The sequence below is a fragment of the Pristiophorus japonicus genome, chromosome 3, assembly GCF_044704955.1.
Source record: "Pristiophorus japonicus isolate sPriJap1 chromosome 3, sPriJap1.hap1, whole genome shotgun sequence".
NCBI classification, from domain to species: domain Eukaryota; kingdom Metazoa; phylum Chordata; class Chondrichthyes; family Pristiophoridae; genus Pristiophorus; species Pristiophorus japonicus.
In genome coordinates this window covers 261,996,093-262,014,722 of record NC_091979.1, presented here as the reverse complement: position 1 = coordinate 262,014,722, position 18,630 = coordinate 261,996,093, and the positions used below count along the sequence as shown (strand labels likewise).

The 18,630-nt window shown below is 43.9% G+C and overlaps 1 protein-coding gene across 3 annotated transcripts in view; it reads right to left on the bottom strand.

Annotated features, from left to right (window-relative positions):
- afap1l2 (actin filament associated protein 1-like 2) overlaps positions 1 to 18,630 on the bottom strand; it is a 304,943-nt gene that overhangs the window by 161,914 nt on the left and 124,399 nt on the right. For all 3 annotated transcript variants that reach the window (XM_070876591.1, XM_070876593.1, XM_070876592.1), the window contains one exon: positions 14,978 to 15,106. In XM_070876591.1, the coding sequence (XP_070732692.1) occupies positions 14,978 to 15,106 (129 nt within the window). The remainder of the gene's footprint in view (positions 1 to 14,977; positions 15,107 to 18,630) is intronic.

Genomic DNA, 18,630 nt, shown 5'->3' with positions numbered 1-18,630 from the left:
TAATTAGGAGAGGGAAAATAGAGTATGAGAGGAAGCTTGCTGGGAACATAAAAACTGACTGCAAAAGCTTCTATAGATATGTGAAGAGAAAAAAATTAGTGAAGACAAACGTAGGTCCCTTGCAGTCAGAATCAGATGAATGTATAATGGGGAACAAAGAAATGGCAGACCAATTGAACAAATACTTTGGTTCTGTCTTCACGAAGGAAGACACAAATAACGTTCCGGAAATACTAGGAGACTGAGGGTCTAGCGAGAAGGAGGAACTGAAGGATATCATTATTAGTCAGGAAATTGTGTTAGGGAAATTGATGCGAATGAAGGCCGATAAATCCCCAGGGCCCGATAGTCTGCATCCCAGAGTACTTAAGGAAGTGGGCCTAGAAATAGTGAATGCATTGTTGATCATTTTCCAATAGTCTATCGACTCTGGATCAGTTCCTATAGATTGGAGGGTAGCTAATGTAACACCACTTTTTAAGAAAGGAGGGAGTCGGGATAAAAGGGTCCTTTTCAGGATGTCAGGCAGTGACTAGTGGGGTGCCACAGGTCTCAGTGCTGGGACCCCAGCTATTTACAATGTACATCAATGATTATATGAAGGAATTGAGAATAATATCTCCAAGTTTGCAGATGACACTAAGTTTGGTGGCGGGGTGAGCTGTGAGGAGGATGCAAAGAGGCTGCAGGGTGACTTGGACAGGTTAGGTGAGTGGGCAAATGCATGGCAGATGCAGTATAATGTGGATAAATGTGAGGTTATCCACTTTGATGGCAAAAACATGAAGGCAGAATATTATCTGAATGGTGACAGATTAGGAAAAGGGGAGGTGCAACGAGACCTGGGTGTCATGGTACATCAGTCATTGAGGGTTGGCATGCAGGTGCAACAGGCGGTGAAGAAGGCAAATGGCATGTTGGTCTTCGTAGCTAGGGTATTTGAGTATAGGAGCAGGGAAGTCTTGCTGCAGCTGTACAGGGCCTTGGTGAGGCCACACCTGGAATATTGTGTTCAGTTTTAGTCTCCTAATCTGAGGAAGGACGTTCTTGCTGTTGAGGGAGTGCAGCGAAGGTTCACCAGACTGATTCCTGGGATGGCAGGACTGACATATGAAAAAAGACTGGATCGACTAGGCTTTTCTTCACTGGAATTTAGAAGAATGAGAGGGGATCTCATAGAAACATATAAAAATCTGATGGGACTGGACAGGTTGGATGCAGGAAGAATGTTCCCAATGTTGGGGGAGTCCAGAACCAGCGGTCACAGTCTAATGATAAGGGGTAAGCAATTTAGGACCGAGATGAGGAGGAACTTCTTCACTCAGAGAGTTGTTAACCTGTGGAATTCCCTACCGCAGAGAGTTGTTGATGCCAGTTCGTTAGATATATCCAAAGGGGAGTTGGATATGGCCCTTACGGCTAAAGGGATCAAGGGGTATGGAGAGAAAGCAGGAAAGGGGTACTGAGGTGAATGATCAGACATGATCTTATTGAATGGTGGTGCAGGTTCGAAGGGCCAAATGGCTTGCTCCTGCATCTATTTTCTATGTTTCTATGTTTCTATGTGATGCATCTTCGTACGGGGTCGGTTGTGTGTTACAGCAAGCCAATGTGTCAGGCAAACTCCAACCGGTTGCATATGCGTTCAGAAGTTTATCTAACGCTGAAAGAGCCTACAGTATGGATGAGAAAGAAGCATTAGTATGCGTATACGGGGTTAAGCACCAACACCTATTTGGACTCCAGTTTGAGCTCGAAACCTACCACAAACCGCTCACTTCGCTGTTTTCAGAAAGCAAAGATATTAACACCAATGTTTTGTCCCGCATCCAAAGATGGGCAATAACATTATCTGCGTATGACTGTGTAATCCGCCACAGACCAGGCACTGAGAACTGTTCCTTTGCCCTCAGTCGGCTACCATTGCCCACCACCGGGGTGGAAATGGCGCAACCCGCAAACTTGCTTCTTGTAATGGATGCTTTTGAGAGTGAGGGATCACCCATCACGGCTCGCCAGATCAGGACCTGGACTAGCCAGGACCCTGTGCTATCACTGGTAAAAAAATTGCGTCCTTAAATGGGAGCTGGTCGGCTGTTCCCGGGGAAATGCAAGAAGAAATTAAGACTTTTTACCGACGCAAGGATGAAATGTCCATCCAATCGGATTTTCTCCAATGGGGGAATCACGTGGTTATGCCAAATAACGGCAGAGAAATGTTTATACATGACCTACACAGTACCCACCCAGGCATTGTCATGATGAAGGCTATTGCCAGGTCACACTTTTGGTGGCCCAGCATTGACGCGGAATTGGAGTCATGCGTACACCAATGTAACACTTGCTCATAGTTGAGCAATGCACCAAGGGAGGCCCCACTGAGTCTGTGGTCATGGCCCTCCAAACCGTGGTCCAGGGTCCACATAGATTTCACTTGGCCCTTTCTAGGAAAGATGTTCCTTGTAGCAGTGGACGCTTATTCTAAATGGATTGAATGTAGAATAATATCATCATGTAAGTCCACTGCCACCATTGAAAGCCTCCGGGCCATGTTTGCCACCCATGGTTTGCCCGATGTCCTTGTTAATGACAATGGATTAGGTTTCACCAGCTCGGAATTCAACGAGTTCATGACTCGCAATGGCATCAAGCATTTCAAGTTTGCCCCGTTTAAATCTGCATCCAACGGTCAAGCGGAATGGATAATCCAAACTATCAAGCAGAGCTTGAAATGCGTGACGGACGGTTCCCTGCAGATCCGGTTATCTCGGGTTCTGCTCAGCTACCGGACGCGACCGCACTTGCTTACTGGTGTTCCCCCTGCAGAATTGTTAATGAAGAGAGCACTCAAAATCAGACTCTCCTTAGTCCACCCGGATCTCAATGATCATGTAGAAACCCGGCGTCACCATCATAACGTGTACCACGATCGCGCGGCTGTATCGCGTGAGGTTAATGACCCTGTATTTGTTCGTAATTATGGTCACGATCCCAAATGGGTTGCTGGCATCGTTTTAGCCAAGGAGGGGAATAGAGTGTTTGTTGTCAAACTTCTGAATGGACAAACATGCAGAAAGCATTTGGATCAGACCAAACTGCGATTCACTGACAACCAAGAACAGTTTGAAGGGGGCATTACATCATTGATCCACCAACACACACCCAACCAGCAATCGACCTCGCTGTCAATCACGAGGATGAACCCACCATGCCCGACAGTCCGATCAGACCAGCCACACCGCAGTGTAGCAATGATCCAACCAACTCACCCATGCCAGGACTTCAACTCAGGCTATCACCCGGGAATGAAGAGTCCCTGATCGGCTCAACTTGTAAATCACTTGTATCTAAGACTTTGGGGTGGGGGGGGGGGGGGAGTGATGTTATGTATGTAAACTTTATAATAGAGTAAGACTTGCCACCAGGGGGCGCACCTGTTGGAGACCCAAGGGTCACCTGCACACCTCCTGCAAGCAAGTATAAAAGATTGTCTGCCATGCTGCTTCTTCACTCTGGAGTTAGATTAAAGAGACTAAGGTCACATCAGTTTGACCTTACAGCATACAGTCTTGTGGAGTTATTCTGAACATAACACATAGGGTTCTCCCGATGTATTACTAAAGCTTTGGCGGACGATAATCAGAACTCTCAGCGAAACAGTGTAAGAAGTCATGTTTAGCTCTTTACACTGTTTCTTCAAGGGTTCCATTGAGGTTACTGATGTAGGTCAGCAGAATCTCTGCAGACATTCCAGGTGATCTTAGCATTCTTAATAATTACATTATAAAAGAATTATAGAGACATTTATAATAGCTGAAAGCAACATTTGTTACCTCAACCTCTGCTTTTAAATTTCTTCTTGCAAATGTATCTACTTCTCCATTTTGGCTCTAACTTGCTATTTTTACTTGCAACATTGACACTTGCTGATGTTAAAGAAACATCTATCAATTCTCATATTCAAACTAATTTATCATTACAATCTCAATTAATCCCCATCTCCAATAAAAGCAAGATAAATTGTGTAACCTTTGTGTAGAGTTTAAATCTGAAAATCATCCTTGTCACTGTTTCCTTAACCGTGTCTGACACATCGATTGTCTTCTGAAGGTAAGATGCTATTTTGAAACTACATTCAAACTCAGCAACCTACTTTTAAATAAGATCCTAATATTTGGCAGAGGTTCCCCAGAGATTGTCCTTTCTCCCACGCTGTTCTATTCAGCTGCAAAATGATTACTCGAACATTAAAAGTTAACTGATGAAAAGAGCTCCATTTTCTTTTTCCAGAGACCAATGCAAGCTGACTGTGCAACAAGGGTCCCCTGGTCCCATCGTGCTTCAAAATGAAATTGGTCTCAAACTGGTAACTAGACTATAACCAAAAATCTACTGGGGTAATAAAGATCAGGCAACAAAAAGGCAATGACTGCTACACCATGAAATATGCACAACGAGTTAATTGCTTTATTGTTAAAAGAATTTGGGGTGGGCTACATGCACATACTGAGTGAGGATTTGGCCTAACCTTTGAAGGTCAATGAGTGGCAATGTGTAGAGAATTACATTATCATGTTGAACTTTTTGTGAAGTAGTATCTGAGTTATAGTGACCTAGCAATATAGAAAAACCAATCAATGTCACTGGCCCATGTCTTATGCTGCCATCCCAGCAAATATTCCACCGTTCCCAGAATAATTATCCTTTACCCTCTTGGGGCAAATTAACAGCTTTGAGAAGCTGAAAAATGAAGTGAGACGAAGTAACTCACTAATATGTCAGTAACAGTGGTAGGTTTCGCTCCCCAGTTTTAATTATTCATGGTTTCTTTCATTAAGGTTTTATTACACAACTGATCTTTTGTGCCTGTTGGAGCTCTGCCCGATCCCACTGACTAGCTCTGTGATGATATCAAAGGTGCACTTAATTTAGTTTTAAAATTCTTTTCCCCTGGTTAAATTAACAAGATTTCATTTGTTAAGTTATCAAAGCTCACTTCAAGACGTCCCTCCCCAGTAAATCCTGAGTAAAGTTTAAAGCATTTTCGAAGTCCCGGGGTAGATACAGGATTTGTTTATTCCATATGAGTGTTAAACTAAGGTATATCAAAGATTGTCTGGTCTTCCCTAATTCATAATTATATAAGTCAGAACGCTATTTGTTTACATCTGATATGCATGTGAACAGAATTGATGGCTTCAAAGAGTCTTTATTCTGAAGGGCACTAAAGGACCCCAAAACTCACGTGGCAGCAACGGGAATAAAACGTTTTATGTGGTTTGGATGTGCTACATGTGTGGATTCACGTACTTCTCTAACCGGTGATTCACTGGCAAGCAGTGAAGAACTAGCTCCATGGTGACCAGAGGACATTTGAAGAGGGTTTGGCAATATGCAGATACAATAGGTAGTTAACTGCCAAGAAGAAAGGAGAGTTTAGGAGAAATGTGTCATCACACACTCCATTATAAAGCAAAGATCGTCAGACAGACCAAAATGTGCAAAATTGGCTTTCTTGGTGGTGTTCAAGTTTAGTTAAAAAACTTTCTCGCATAATAATATTTTCCTTAAAATAAATTTTCTGGCTATTCCTTCAACTGCATTTATCTTTACTGTTAATTTAGATATGCTTGATTAAGCCTTCAGATTGGAAGCCTTTAGAATAGCCCCGCAAGTTCATGGTTTCTGCATGTGCTGCACTGTGCGAAAACCCAGAACTCGCGATCTGTCAAGTTTCGCTTGGACGGATCCACTGTATCTGCTACTAATTCACTTTCGCTGGCACAGGGTTAAGCTATTTGCCCAATTACCGCTCAGTAAATTTCCACTAACCCTTATGCCTGGTAAAAGTAGACATATGGCCTTCTTTTTATCATTGTAAGGGTTAAAATAAATGTTAAAATAAAATTTGTAAAATTATTTTAAAACATTCCCTTACATTTAAAATTAGTTTAGTTAAATTTCTATCCTGTTTAAAATGTAAAAAATTATTTTTCAAACAATGTAATTTTTATTTTAAATGTTTAACTGAAGAATTAAATTGATTTTGAACATGCGATCACTTATTTTTATTTAAGTAGTGTGAAGTTTTATTTATGAAATGATTTCTAATATGCTTATGAGGATTCTGTATGTAAATGGTTCCCCAGAAACATCATAGGAATCCCCCTTTGTCATTGGTTGGCCTAGCCCACGCGATCCCAGGGACGTTTGCATACCACATGCGCCCTGGGATAGGTGGGCCTTATGCAGGTCTACACCTGCAGGCCCAGGAGCAGAACAGGCCGAGACTCCCACCGCAATTTTCAAGCCAACAATAGGGCAGAACTCTTTTCCTCATTACCAAAAGAGGTGAAATGTGATATCGCATCTAATGCAGAGAAACATGATCAGGTGAACTAGACCAACATGGAGAGTGGCAGCAGTTGACTGCATGCTTGACATCTGGTGATAAAAAAAAAAATTTAAGTCATGGAAAATTTCTGAAACTTTGGACTGAGTGAACCATTTTCACCAACTCCAAACTGGATAGTAATGGTAGGTGGGAGAATCATGATTGTATGAACTATATTTTCCACATTAGCAACATCATGCTGGAATTCTGTATTCATCTGAATCTGTATAAAGGAGTGGATGACATAAAAACAAACTGATTGCCAACTAAAATTGCACACGACTTTCCCAGATCCCACCTAAAACATTAACCTATCTTTCTTTTTTAAATGTTGACTGACCCACTGTGAATTTCCAGCATTCTCCATCTTAACTTACCTTGCAACCCATAGTTAAAGAGTCGGCTGAAATACAAGAGAAGGAGCTGTACCAGATATTTATCAACCTCAAAAAGATATTTCCAAAGAAATGGCACAAGAGCCAATTTGGTGGGAGACAGATGGAAGCAAAATGGAGACAGAAGCAAAAGACAGAAAGGAGATGAGTAAAAGGGGAGGGCAGAGAAACCCAAGGCAAAAAACAAAAAGGGCCACTTTACAGCAAAATTCTAAAGGGTCAAAGTGTGTTAAAAAGACAAACCTGAAGGCTCTGTGCCTCAATGCGAGGAGTATTCGGAATAAGGTGGACGAATTAACTGTGCAGTTAGCAGTTAACGGATACGATGTGGTTGGCATCATGGAGACATGGCTCCAGAGTGACCAAGGCTGGGAACTCAACATTCAAGGCTATTCAACATTTAGGAAAGATAGACAGAAAGGAAAAGGAGGCGGGGTGGCGTTGCTGGTTAAAGAGGAAATTAATGCAACTGTAAGGAAAGACATTCGCTTGGATGATGTGGAATTGGTATGGGTGGAGCTATGGAATACCAAAGGGCAGAAAACGCTAGTGGGAGTTGTGTACAGACCTCCAAACAGTAGTAGTGATGTTGGGGAGGGCATCAAACAGGAAATTAGGGGTGCATGCAATAAAGGTGCAGCAGTTATCATGGGTGACTTTAATATGCATATAGATTGGGCTAACCAAACTGGAAACAATACGGTGGAGGAGGATTTCCTGGAGTGCATAAGGGATGGTTTTCTAGACCAAAATGTCGAGGAACCAACTAGGGGGGAGGCCATCTTAGACTGGGTGTTGTGTAATGAGAGAGGATTAATTCGCAATCTCGTTGTGCGAGGCCCCTTGGGGAAGAGTGACCATAATATGGTGGAATTCTACATTAGGATGGAGAAGGAAACAGTTAATTCAGAGACCATGGTCCAGAACTTAAAGAAGAGTAACTTTGAGTGAATTGGCTCGGATAGATTGGCGAATGATACTTAAGGGGTTGACTGTGGATGGGCAATGGCAGACATTTAGAGACCGCATGGATGAATTACAACAATTGTACATCCCTGTCTGGCGTAAAAATAAAAACGGGAAGGTGGCTCAACCGTGGCTATCAAGGGAAATCAGGGATAGTATTAAAGCCAAGGAAGTGGCATACAAATTCGCCAGAAATCGCAGTGAACACAGGGACTGGGAGAAATTTAGAACTCAGCAGAGAAGGACAAAGGGTTTGATTAGGGCAGGGAAAATAGAGTACGAGAGGAAGCTTGCAGGGAACATTAAAATGGACTGCAAAAGCTTCTATAGATATGTAAAGAGAAAACGGTTAGTAAAGACAAACATAGGTCCCCTGCAGTCAGAATCAGGGGAAGTCATAACTGGAAACAAAGAAATGGCAGACCAATTGAACAAGTACTTTGGTTCGGTATTCACTCAGGAGGACACAAACAACCTTCCGGATATAAAAGGGGTCAGAGGGCCTAGTAAGAAGGAGGAATTGAGGGAAGTCCTTATTAGTCGGGAAATTGTGTTGGGAAAATTGATGGGATTGAAGGCCGATAAATCCCCAGGGCCTGATGGTCTGCATCCCAGAGTACTTAAGGAGGTGGCCTTGGAAATAGCGGATGCATTGACAGTCATTTTCCAACATTCCATAGACTTTGGATCAGTTCCTATGGAGTGGAGGGTAGCCAATGTAACCCCACTTTTTAAAAAAGGAGGGAGAGAGAAAACAGGGAATTATAGACCGGTCAGCTGACATCGGTAGTGGGTAAAATGATGGAATTAATTATTAACGATGTCATAGCAGCGCATTTGGAAAGAGGTGACATGATAGGTCCAAGTCAGCATGGATTTGTGAAAGGGAAATCATGCTTGACAAATCTTCTGGAATTTTTTGAGGATGTTTCCAGTAGAGTGGACAAGGGAGAACCAGTTGATGTGGTATATTTGGACTTTCAGAAGGCTTTCAACAAGGTCCCACACAAGAGATTAATGTGCAAAGTTAAAGCACATGAGATTGGGGGTAGTGTGCTGACGTGGATTGAAAACTGATTGGCAGACAGGAAGCAAAGAGTAGGAGTAAATGGGTACTTTTCAGAATGGCAGGCAGTGACTAGTGGGGTACCGCAAGGTTCTGTGCTGGGGCCCCAGCTGTTTACATTGTACATTAATGATTTAGACGAGGGGATTAAATGTAGTTTCTCCAAATTTGCAGATGACACTAAGTTGGGTGGCAGTGTGAGCTGCAAGGAGGATGCTATGAGGCTGCAGAGTGACTTAGATAGGTTAGGTGAGTGGGCAAATGCATGGCAGATGAAGTATAATGTGGATAAATGTGAGGTTATCCACTTTGGTTGTAAAAACAGAGAGACAGACTATTATCTGAATGGTGACAGATTAGGAAAAGGGGTGGTGCAACGAGACCTGGGTGTCATGGTACATCAGTCATTGAAGGTTAGCATGCAGGTACAGCAGGCGGTTAAGAAGGCAAATGGCATGTTGGCCTTCATAGCGAGGGGATTTGTGTATGGGGCAGGGATGTGTTACTACAGTTGTACAGGGCCTTGGTGAGGCCACACCTCGAGTATTGTGTACAGTTTTGGTCTCTTAACTTGAGGAAGGACATTCTTGCTATTGAGTGAGTGCAGCAAAGGTTCACCAGACTGATTCCCGGGATGGCGGGACTGACATATCAAGAAAGACTGGATCAACTGGGCTTGTATTCACTGGAGTTCAGAAGAATGAGAGGGGATCTCAAGAAACATTTAAATTTCTGACGGGTTTAGACAGGTTAGATGCAGGAAGAATGTTCCCAATGTTGGGGAAGTCCAGAACCAGGGGTCACAGTCTAAGGATAAGGGGTAAGCCATTTAGGACCGAGATGAGGAGAAACTTCTTCACCCAGAGAGTGGTGAACCTGTGGAATTCTCTACCACAGAAAGTTGTTGAGGCCAATTCACTAAATATATTCAAAAAGGAGTTAGATGTAGTCCTTACTACTAGGGGAATCAAGGGGTATGACGAGAAAGCAGGAATGGGGTACTGAAGTTGCATGTTCAGCCATGAACTCATTGAATGGCGGTGCAGGCTCGAAGGGCTGAATGGCCTACTCCTGCACCTATTTTCTATGTTTCTATGTTTCTATGTGATGCGTGGCCACTTCAATAGCCAGCATGTCTAAAATTCTGTAACAAAGCACCAATTACACAGACAGGAGGATCTTTGACAGCTGTTGCATAAGCAAGAAACATTGGTCAAGAGAATTGTCTCGGGCGGTGTCACAAAACAGGTGATATCGGATTGGCCGCCTGTTATACGTTGACTGCACTGGAACTGAATATTGTTATGTATTTAACCCCTTGTAACCTGTATTACACTACCACCAGAGGGCCTACCTGTTGGAGTCCCAAGGGAGCCCAGCATCCCTTGGGAGTAAGGTAATATAAGCAGGCCACCCACGAGGTACCTGGACTCTGGAGTCTTATTAAAGGAGCTAAGGTCACACTTGCTCATTGTACACAGTACTCAGATTCACCCTTTATTTTGAGTGTATCAATTGTTGACGAAGTAACGAACAACCGCGCGATAATGCAAAGAACACTTGATATCCTGGAGAAATTCTCAGAAGGGGATGATTGGGAGGCCTTCACGGAGAGACTCGACCAATACTTCGTGGCCAATGAGCTGGATGGGGATGAGAACGCTGCCAAACGAAAAGGCGATCCTCCTAACTATCTGTGGGGCAACAACCTTTGGCCTTATGAAGAATCTCCTAGCTCTGGCAAAACCAACAGAGAAATCCTATGAAGAATTGTGCACGCTGGTCCGGGAGCACCTAAATCCTAAGGAAAGCATTTTGATGGCGAGATATCGGTTCTACACTTGTCAACGATCGGAGGGCCAGGAAGTGGCGAGCTATGTCGCCGAACTAAGGCGCCTCACAGGACACTGTGAATTTGAAGGATTCCTAGAACAAATGCTTAGAGACTTTTTTGTACTGGGCATTGGCCATGAGACAATCCTTCACAAACTGTTTACTGTAGAAACTCCGAATCTAAGTAAAGCCATAACCATAGCCCAGGTATTTATGTCCACCAGCGACAACACCAAACAGATTTCGCAGAGTAAAGAAGTTTCGGCCAGTACTGCGCATAAAGTAACGTCGGTTTCGAGCAGAAATATACATGGCAGAACATACACACCGGCTGCTGCTGCTCGACCTCAGATGACCCAGAGTCCGCCATCAATCGTTAATGCGAGGCAGTTAACACCCTATTGGTGTTGTGGAGGTGATCATCGGCCCCATCAATGCCGCTTGAAGCACTATGCGTGCAACGGTTGCAGAACAATGGGACACCTCCAGCGAATGTGCAGGCGAGCTGCAAACCCTGCAAACCACCACGTTGCAGAGGAAAATCGATCCACTGTGGATCAGGCTGAATTGGAGACTCGTACCGAGGAGGCAGAAGTGTACGGGATACACACCTTCACTGCGAAATGTCCACCAATAATGTTGAAAGTTGAACTGAATGGAATTCCAGTATCTATGGAACTGGACACGGGTGCAAGTCAGTCCATAATGAGTAAAAAGGCCTTCAACAGGCTGTGGGGCAAAAAGGCACACAGGCCCAAGCTCAGCCCCATTCACACCAAACTAAGGACTTACACCAAGGAACTAATCCCTGTAATTGGCAGTGCAGAAGTCAATGTCTCCTATGACGGAGCAGTATATAAACTCCCGCTGTGGATTGTGCCAGGGGATGGCCGCAAAGTGTTTGGCAGAAGCTGGCTGGGAAAAATCCGCTGGAACTGGGACGACATCCGAGCGCTTTCGTCCGTCGGCGACGCCTCATGTACCCAGGTCCTGAGCAAGTTCCCATCGTTGTTCGAGCCAGGCATTGAAAGCTTCTTGGGGTCGAAAGTGCAGATCCATTTCGTTCCCGGTACGCGATCCATCCACCATAAGACACGGGTGGTATCGTACATGATGCGTGAGAAAGTGGAAATTGAGCTGGACAGGCTGCAGCGAAAAGATATCATCGTGCTGGTGGAATTCAATGAATGGGCTAGTCCGATTATCCCAGTATTTAAGAGGACGGCACGGTCAGAATTTGTGGGGATTATAAAGTAACGATTAACTGTTTTTCGCTACAGGACCAGTACCCGCTACCCAAGGCAGATGACCTATTTGCGATCCTGGCTGGAGGGAAGATGTTCACCAAGCTGGACCTGATCTTGGCCTACATGACACAAGAGCTGGAGGAGTCTTCGAAAGGCCTCACCTGCATCAACACGCACAAAGGTCTGTTCATCTTTATCTGATGCCCTTTCAGGATTCGGTCGGCTGCGGCAATCTTCCAACGGAACATGGAGAGCCTGCTAAAGTCGGTTCCTCGCACCGTGATTTTCCAGGACAACATACTGGTTACAGGTCGGGACATCATTGAGCACTTGTAGAATCTAGAAAAGGTTCTTAGTCGGTTGGATCGGGTGGGGCTCAGGTTGAAGCGCTCAAAGTGTGTTTTCCTGGTGCAGGAGGTCGAGTTCTTGGGAAGAAGAATCGCGGCAGACGGCATCAGACCCACCAACGCCAAGACAGAGACCATCAAGAACACACCGAGACCACAGAACATAACGGATCTGCGGTCGTTCCTGGGACTCCTTAACTATTTCAGTAATTTCCTACCTGGGTTAAGCACCCTGCTAGAACCCCTACATGCGCTACTGTGCAAGGGAGACGACTGGGTATGGGGGAGTTCACAAGAGGCTGCCATTAAGAAAGCCAGAAATTTGTTGTGTTCAAACAAACTGCTTGTCCTGTATAACCCATGTCAACGATTAGTGCTAGCTTGCAATGCGTCGTCATACGGGGTCGGGTGTGTGTTACAACAGGCTAACAAATCGAGGATCTTGCAACCGGTCGCTTATGCGTTCAGGAGTTTGTCCAAGGGCATCTAGACCAGCCAGGATCCTTTACTGTCCTTGCTAAAAAAAACTGTGTCCTCCATGGGAGCTGCTGCAGTGTCCCAGCAAAGATGCAGGAGGCGATTAAGCCGTTCCACAGGTGTAAAGACGAAATGTCCCTGCAGGCGGACTGTCTGTTGTGGGGTATTCGCGTGGTCTTGCCCAAGAAAAGCAAAGATACGTTCATAGGTAAACTGCACAGCACTCACCCAGGCATTGTAATGATGAAAGCCATAGCCAGATCCCATGTGTGGTGGCCCGGCATCAACTCAGATTTAGAGTCATGCGTGCACCAGTGCAACACTTGCCCTCAGCTGAGCAATGCACCCAGAGAGGCACCGCTAAGTTTGTGGTCGTGGCCCTCCAAAATGTGGTCAGAATCCACGTGGACTATGCGGGCCCATTTCTAGGCAAAATGTTTTTTGGTTGTCGTGGACGCTCTCTAAATGGATTGAATGCGCGATAATGTCTGCAAGCACGTCCACGGCCACTATTGAAAGCCTACGAGCCATGTTTGCCTAGCACGGATTGCCTGATATCCTAGTCAGTGACAATGGGCCGTGCTTCACCAGTGCTGAATTCAAGGAATTCATGACCCGGAATGGGATCAAACATGTCACATCTGCCCCGTTCAAGCCCGCATCCAACAGCCAGGCAGAACGGGCAGTTCAGACCATCAAGCAAAGCTTGAAACGTGTGTTGGAAGGCTCCCTGCAGACCCGGCTGTCCCTAGTGCTGCTCAGCTACCGCACCAGACCCCACTCACCCACCAGGCTTCTCCCAGCAGAGCTGCTCATGAAAAGGACGCTAAAAACAAGGCTCTCTCTTGTCCCTCTGATCTCTATGATCACGTGGAGAGCAAGCGGCATCAACAAAATGTGTACCATGTCCGCGCAAATTTGTCACGCGATATTGAGATCAATGATCCTGTGTTTGTGCTCAATTATGAACATGGTCCCAAATGGCTCACTGGCACGGTCACACCCAAAGAGGGGAGTAGGGTGTTTCAGGTCAAATTGGCCAATGGACAAACGTACAGAAAACATTTGGACCAAATCAAATTGCGGTTCACCAACAGCTACAAACAACCCGAAGAGGACACCACCAACTCTAACCTTCCAACACACACACACAAGTGGCAACTGACATCATGGTTGACCATGAAGCTGAACTCACCATCCCCAGCAGCCCAGCAAGGCCGGCTGCCCAACAGCCCAGCGAAGAACTAACCAACTCACCCACACCCGCACCGAGACGATCGACAAGGGAGCGCAAAGCCCCAGATCGTCTCACCTTGTAAATAAGTGTACTGTTGACTTCATGGGGGAGTGATGTTATGTATTTAACCCCTTGTAACCTGTATTACACTACCATCAGAGGGCCTACCTGTTGGAGTCCCAAGGGATCCCAGGATTCCTTGGGAGCACGGTATATAAGCAGGCCACCCACGAGGTACCTGGACTCTGGAGTCTTATTAAAGGAGCTAAGGTCACACTTGCTCATTGTACACAGTACTCAGATTCATCCTTTATTGTGAGTGTATCAAATATCAGGCACTGCGTATAGCTGGTGGCCGAGCCCATACCACTCATTTTGCACCCCTGCCTGAGACTAATTTCAGGCCCTTGACTTTTTGGCTGAAAGATGAACTCATACTTGCAATGTTCTCCTCTTGATTCACGCTAGGATGAAGGCATTGCCCAACCCTCCTGTACCTCGCCCAAGTGGCCTTTCTTCAAGTGGAGTCCAGACAGTCTCAGCAGGATATTCAACTGTGGAGATAATCACAACCTGCTCACAACTCTCTGACCACATCTGTGCACTTTGCAACAGGGACCATTCGATTTTTGTTAGGCAAGGGTATTAAGGGTTATGGAATCAAGGTGGGCAGATGGAGTCAAGGAATAGATCAGCCATGATCTAATTGACTGGTGGAACAAGCTCAATGGGCTGAATGGCCCACTCCTGTTCCTTTATCCCTAGATATTTAGGAACAGGAATGCTGGTTGATTTTTCTCTTCCTAGCCTGGGGGTGCGGAGTCCAATTGTAGTGTCTTACCCTGCCATCCGATTACAATCAACTAACACAGCACAGTCGCGACATCTAACCCGAACCTTCTGGTCTGAATGACTTTCCCCATTAGGTAGCTGTGGATTAAGGTGTTCTAAGATTCAGTGCCACTGAATTTCCTATAACAATATTATTCAAACCAGAGCTAAATCTAACACTGACCTGAAGAACTGATGATGTTGTGAAGTAGATCTGATAAAACACATTTTTTTGCTAAGGCTGTGAGAGTGAGGTTTTCTTTATCCAGTAACTTCAAAAATGTCTCAAGTTCTGCAAGCAGTTGATCCAATGCTAGAAGACAGAAGCAAAAAGTAATGTCAAAAATAATATCAACCTCCTTCAGGGGAAGAAGCTCCAATTAAGAAACGGAAGTTCTACAACATTCATATTGATTAAAAGTTCCATCAGCAAGTGTGTTGTGTTCAAGCTACCAGTCAATTGACTGAATCAACAATACGTCTGTGGCAAAGAATGTTATCCAATGCATTATATACAACATGCTGCTGTTATTGTGCCCCTGAACGTGTCTAGACATGTTCTGCGCTCCCCTTGTGTTAGTGCCAGCTTACTGCATTTGGTAGCATTATCATCTCTGAATCAAATGATTGTTGGTTCAAGCCCCACACCAGGGCTTCAACAGCATGAACTAAAACTTGTGGTTCAGGTGGGCGTTAAAGATCACTCAACAATGTTTTAAAAAGGGCAGGCAGTTCTCCTGCTATCCCATCTCACAACTGATTACAGATTCATTAGTCATTCATCTCTTCTGTGTTTGTCAAATCTTGCTGCACATAAAATGGGAATTGCATTTGCCTTCATAATAAAAATTACTGTACTTGTGAATTGAAATTAATTGTATTCTGAAAAATACTGGCCCAGAAATTGTAATCTTTATCGCCGGCCGTCAAGGCGGGTTTTGAAGAGAAAATGGCAGCAGCCTCGCTTACGCCCACGTGGAACACGCTCGCCGCCATAGTGGGCAGGTCGGCAGCGCGCCCCTCAAATATTTTAATGATCAAGAGCGTGACGCCAATTGGCGTGTAATGGTGAATTGACACACGCTGAGTGATTTTGGACCTCGACGCTCCTTTTAACACTCTCTCCAAAGCACGCCTGTGCATACAGCCACTGCCAGCACTTAGATCCGGGGGAAAGCAGAGGAGATCCATACATCTCTGAGAAGTCTTCAATAACTATGTAGAACATGTGCAGCTCCACCGAACCCAGGCTTTGTGACAGGTTTGCACTCTCTACTAATCACTGTTTCAAATCATTTTGACATTGTTTGCACTGGATGGTGTGATCAGAAATTTTATGACACATGTTGCTTGAGTTTTCATAACTTCAAATATTTGGAACCTCAAACTGCTAGAATGGTTCCACCCAAATTGCAATCAGTTAATGATGACTTTTTTTTGAGAAATTATTGTGCTTGACAAATTAGCCGGCTAAATATTTGAGAGTGTCAGCAGTTGAATTAAACATAGATTTCAACTAAACTGCAGGTTGCATTCTTTAAAATCTGACAGACTAGTGTATTTTTAGGTTTTGATTTATCTTGCATACCCTCTCTATCAACCTACAAAACACGAGAAACATAACCGGAAACATTGTACTACGCTTTCAGAAATTGCGATTTCCTCATAACGCCACGCAGATACTTCAGACCCAACCTTTGCCCTCCTGCTGATCTTATCGCCTGAAAGAGCGCGTTGTATGCTAGGTTCTGCGCTGCGCTCATTTAAATCAGGGTGCTGCCTGTGCTCTTTTTACGAGGGAGTGAGGGAGTTAACCTCGGCCTGCTGTGGCATCGCCCGTTTCTGGGTTTTATCAAATTTCTAGCTCACTGTGCCACCGGGGTGAAATATTTGCAAACACCATGAATCCAAACAGTGCCTTATATGTGTGAGAACATTTCATTGTCTTATTCTGGCCATATTGTGAGGCCTACTCCTTCCTGAAAGGGAAAATGAAATGGTTACAAGCATGTACTGGGGAGGTTTGTTTTAATGCTTTTTTTGAACACTTACTAAGCTTGTTTTATATCAAGCGTCCAAATATTTATTTATGATGCTCAAAATGTATTTGCTATGGATATTCAGTCTTGACTGAAAAATTATGGGGAGCTATGAATTACACAGTTAGTGACCAGTACGGTACATAAAATAGCAATTGGACCTTTCCAGATGTTTTTGCTGGCTGTAGAGTTAATTGGAAAACATGTTATTTGAATGAACTGCTTTTTTTGTGAACATTTAAATCCGACTTCTAGTGCATTTGATCAATATTATTTTTCATCCTTTCTTATAATTCTCAATCCTTCCATTTAGTCATGTTAGCCTCTGTGAATTTGACCTCGTCATGAATATTGCTATTTCCTGTTCAACTGACACATGTCATGCAAGGGAATGAGTGATGGACAGATTCATTTGAGATATATTTTATCATGGGAACTAATGTTCATTATTTGAGAGGTTCCTCACCAAAAAAACTGAAAGAAATCATCAATTAGGTGCAAGTATTTTCAACACAGCATAAACGAGCCAATTTCTGCTGAATAAAGAATTCTATCCAATATACACTCCAGATGATATCACCAGCACCTTAAGGGAGTCACTTTATGTTTTTGTATTGGCCCTAAATGTGTTGTTACACCCACTATAGGCACAAACTCAGTTTCTTTTGTTGGCTTAAAAATCCTGGCATTTTCTAAGTGCGTTAGTATTAGTACCAGAAACTTGCATTCAGCCACTTTGGATACAAAATGTGGGTTAGATTAATGTTTTTAAAATACATTTATAGGCATCTGCAAATGTCTTGCTGTGATGGTTACAGAACAATGCACCAATTATATTTTTGTTATTTTCAAAAGAAAAATTGAAATGAAGTAACTGTCCCTAATGGAACAAGGTTCTGTCAACACATCATCACCATTTCGTGTGATAATAATCAGTTTTGAAAAGATAAAAGAGCAATGGTGCCTGATTTATCAATTTTGTATGAATCGCCTTCTACAAAGTACAGATGGGACAAATTGTGGGTTTGGCAATATAATGTGCCAAAAATCACATCATACAGTATTAAAATGGAAGCTCAGACAGATAGGAATCAATTACATGAATGCAGATGGTCCATTTTATTTACCGACCCAGATGAAATCTTGATCTCAAGATAAATCAAGTCATTGAGACTTCATCCCATCCATCCATTTCAGTACTATTAAAGTAGCAGAGCTACGAAAATGTAGAGTACCATATTTATCCGCCAATCAACAGCACAGTCAAAGAGAGATTCTGAGGAGGGTTTTTTTTTTAAGTAGGAGAGAGATAGAAAAGCAAACATGGTTATAAGAGAATTCCAGAGCACAGATTCATGATGGCAGAAGGCTATGCCACTGATGGGGGAGCACTGTGAAGCAGAATCGGAAGAGCAGAGGTGCATGTGGGAACCTAGGGTGAGCGAAGATTGGAGAAATAGTGTGAAGCAATGCCATGGAGGGACTTGAAATTTGAGGTAGTGGAGAGTAAGTGCTGGCATAGCAGGTTAGTTGATAGAAGGGTTCTCATAGCCAGGCCTGATCCTGTCTCCAATGGTTCCAACATACTCAGGAATCACTGGATAGTGATCAGGAGTGGCAGCCTGGTTGATTATTTTTCTCTGAGCTGAGATCAATGGTAGTGTTTCTTCACCATCTGTGATCACTTTAATCACAACAGACAGGAATAGGATTTTGAACCCTCCTGGTCTATATGGCTCAATGCCACTTTGGACAATGCAACATTGTCCAATTTAATAGCAATTCATCATTTCATAGA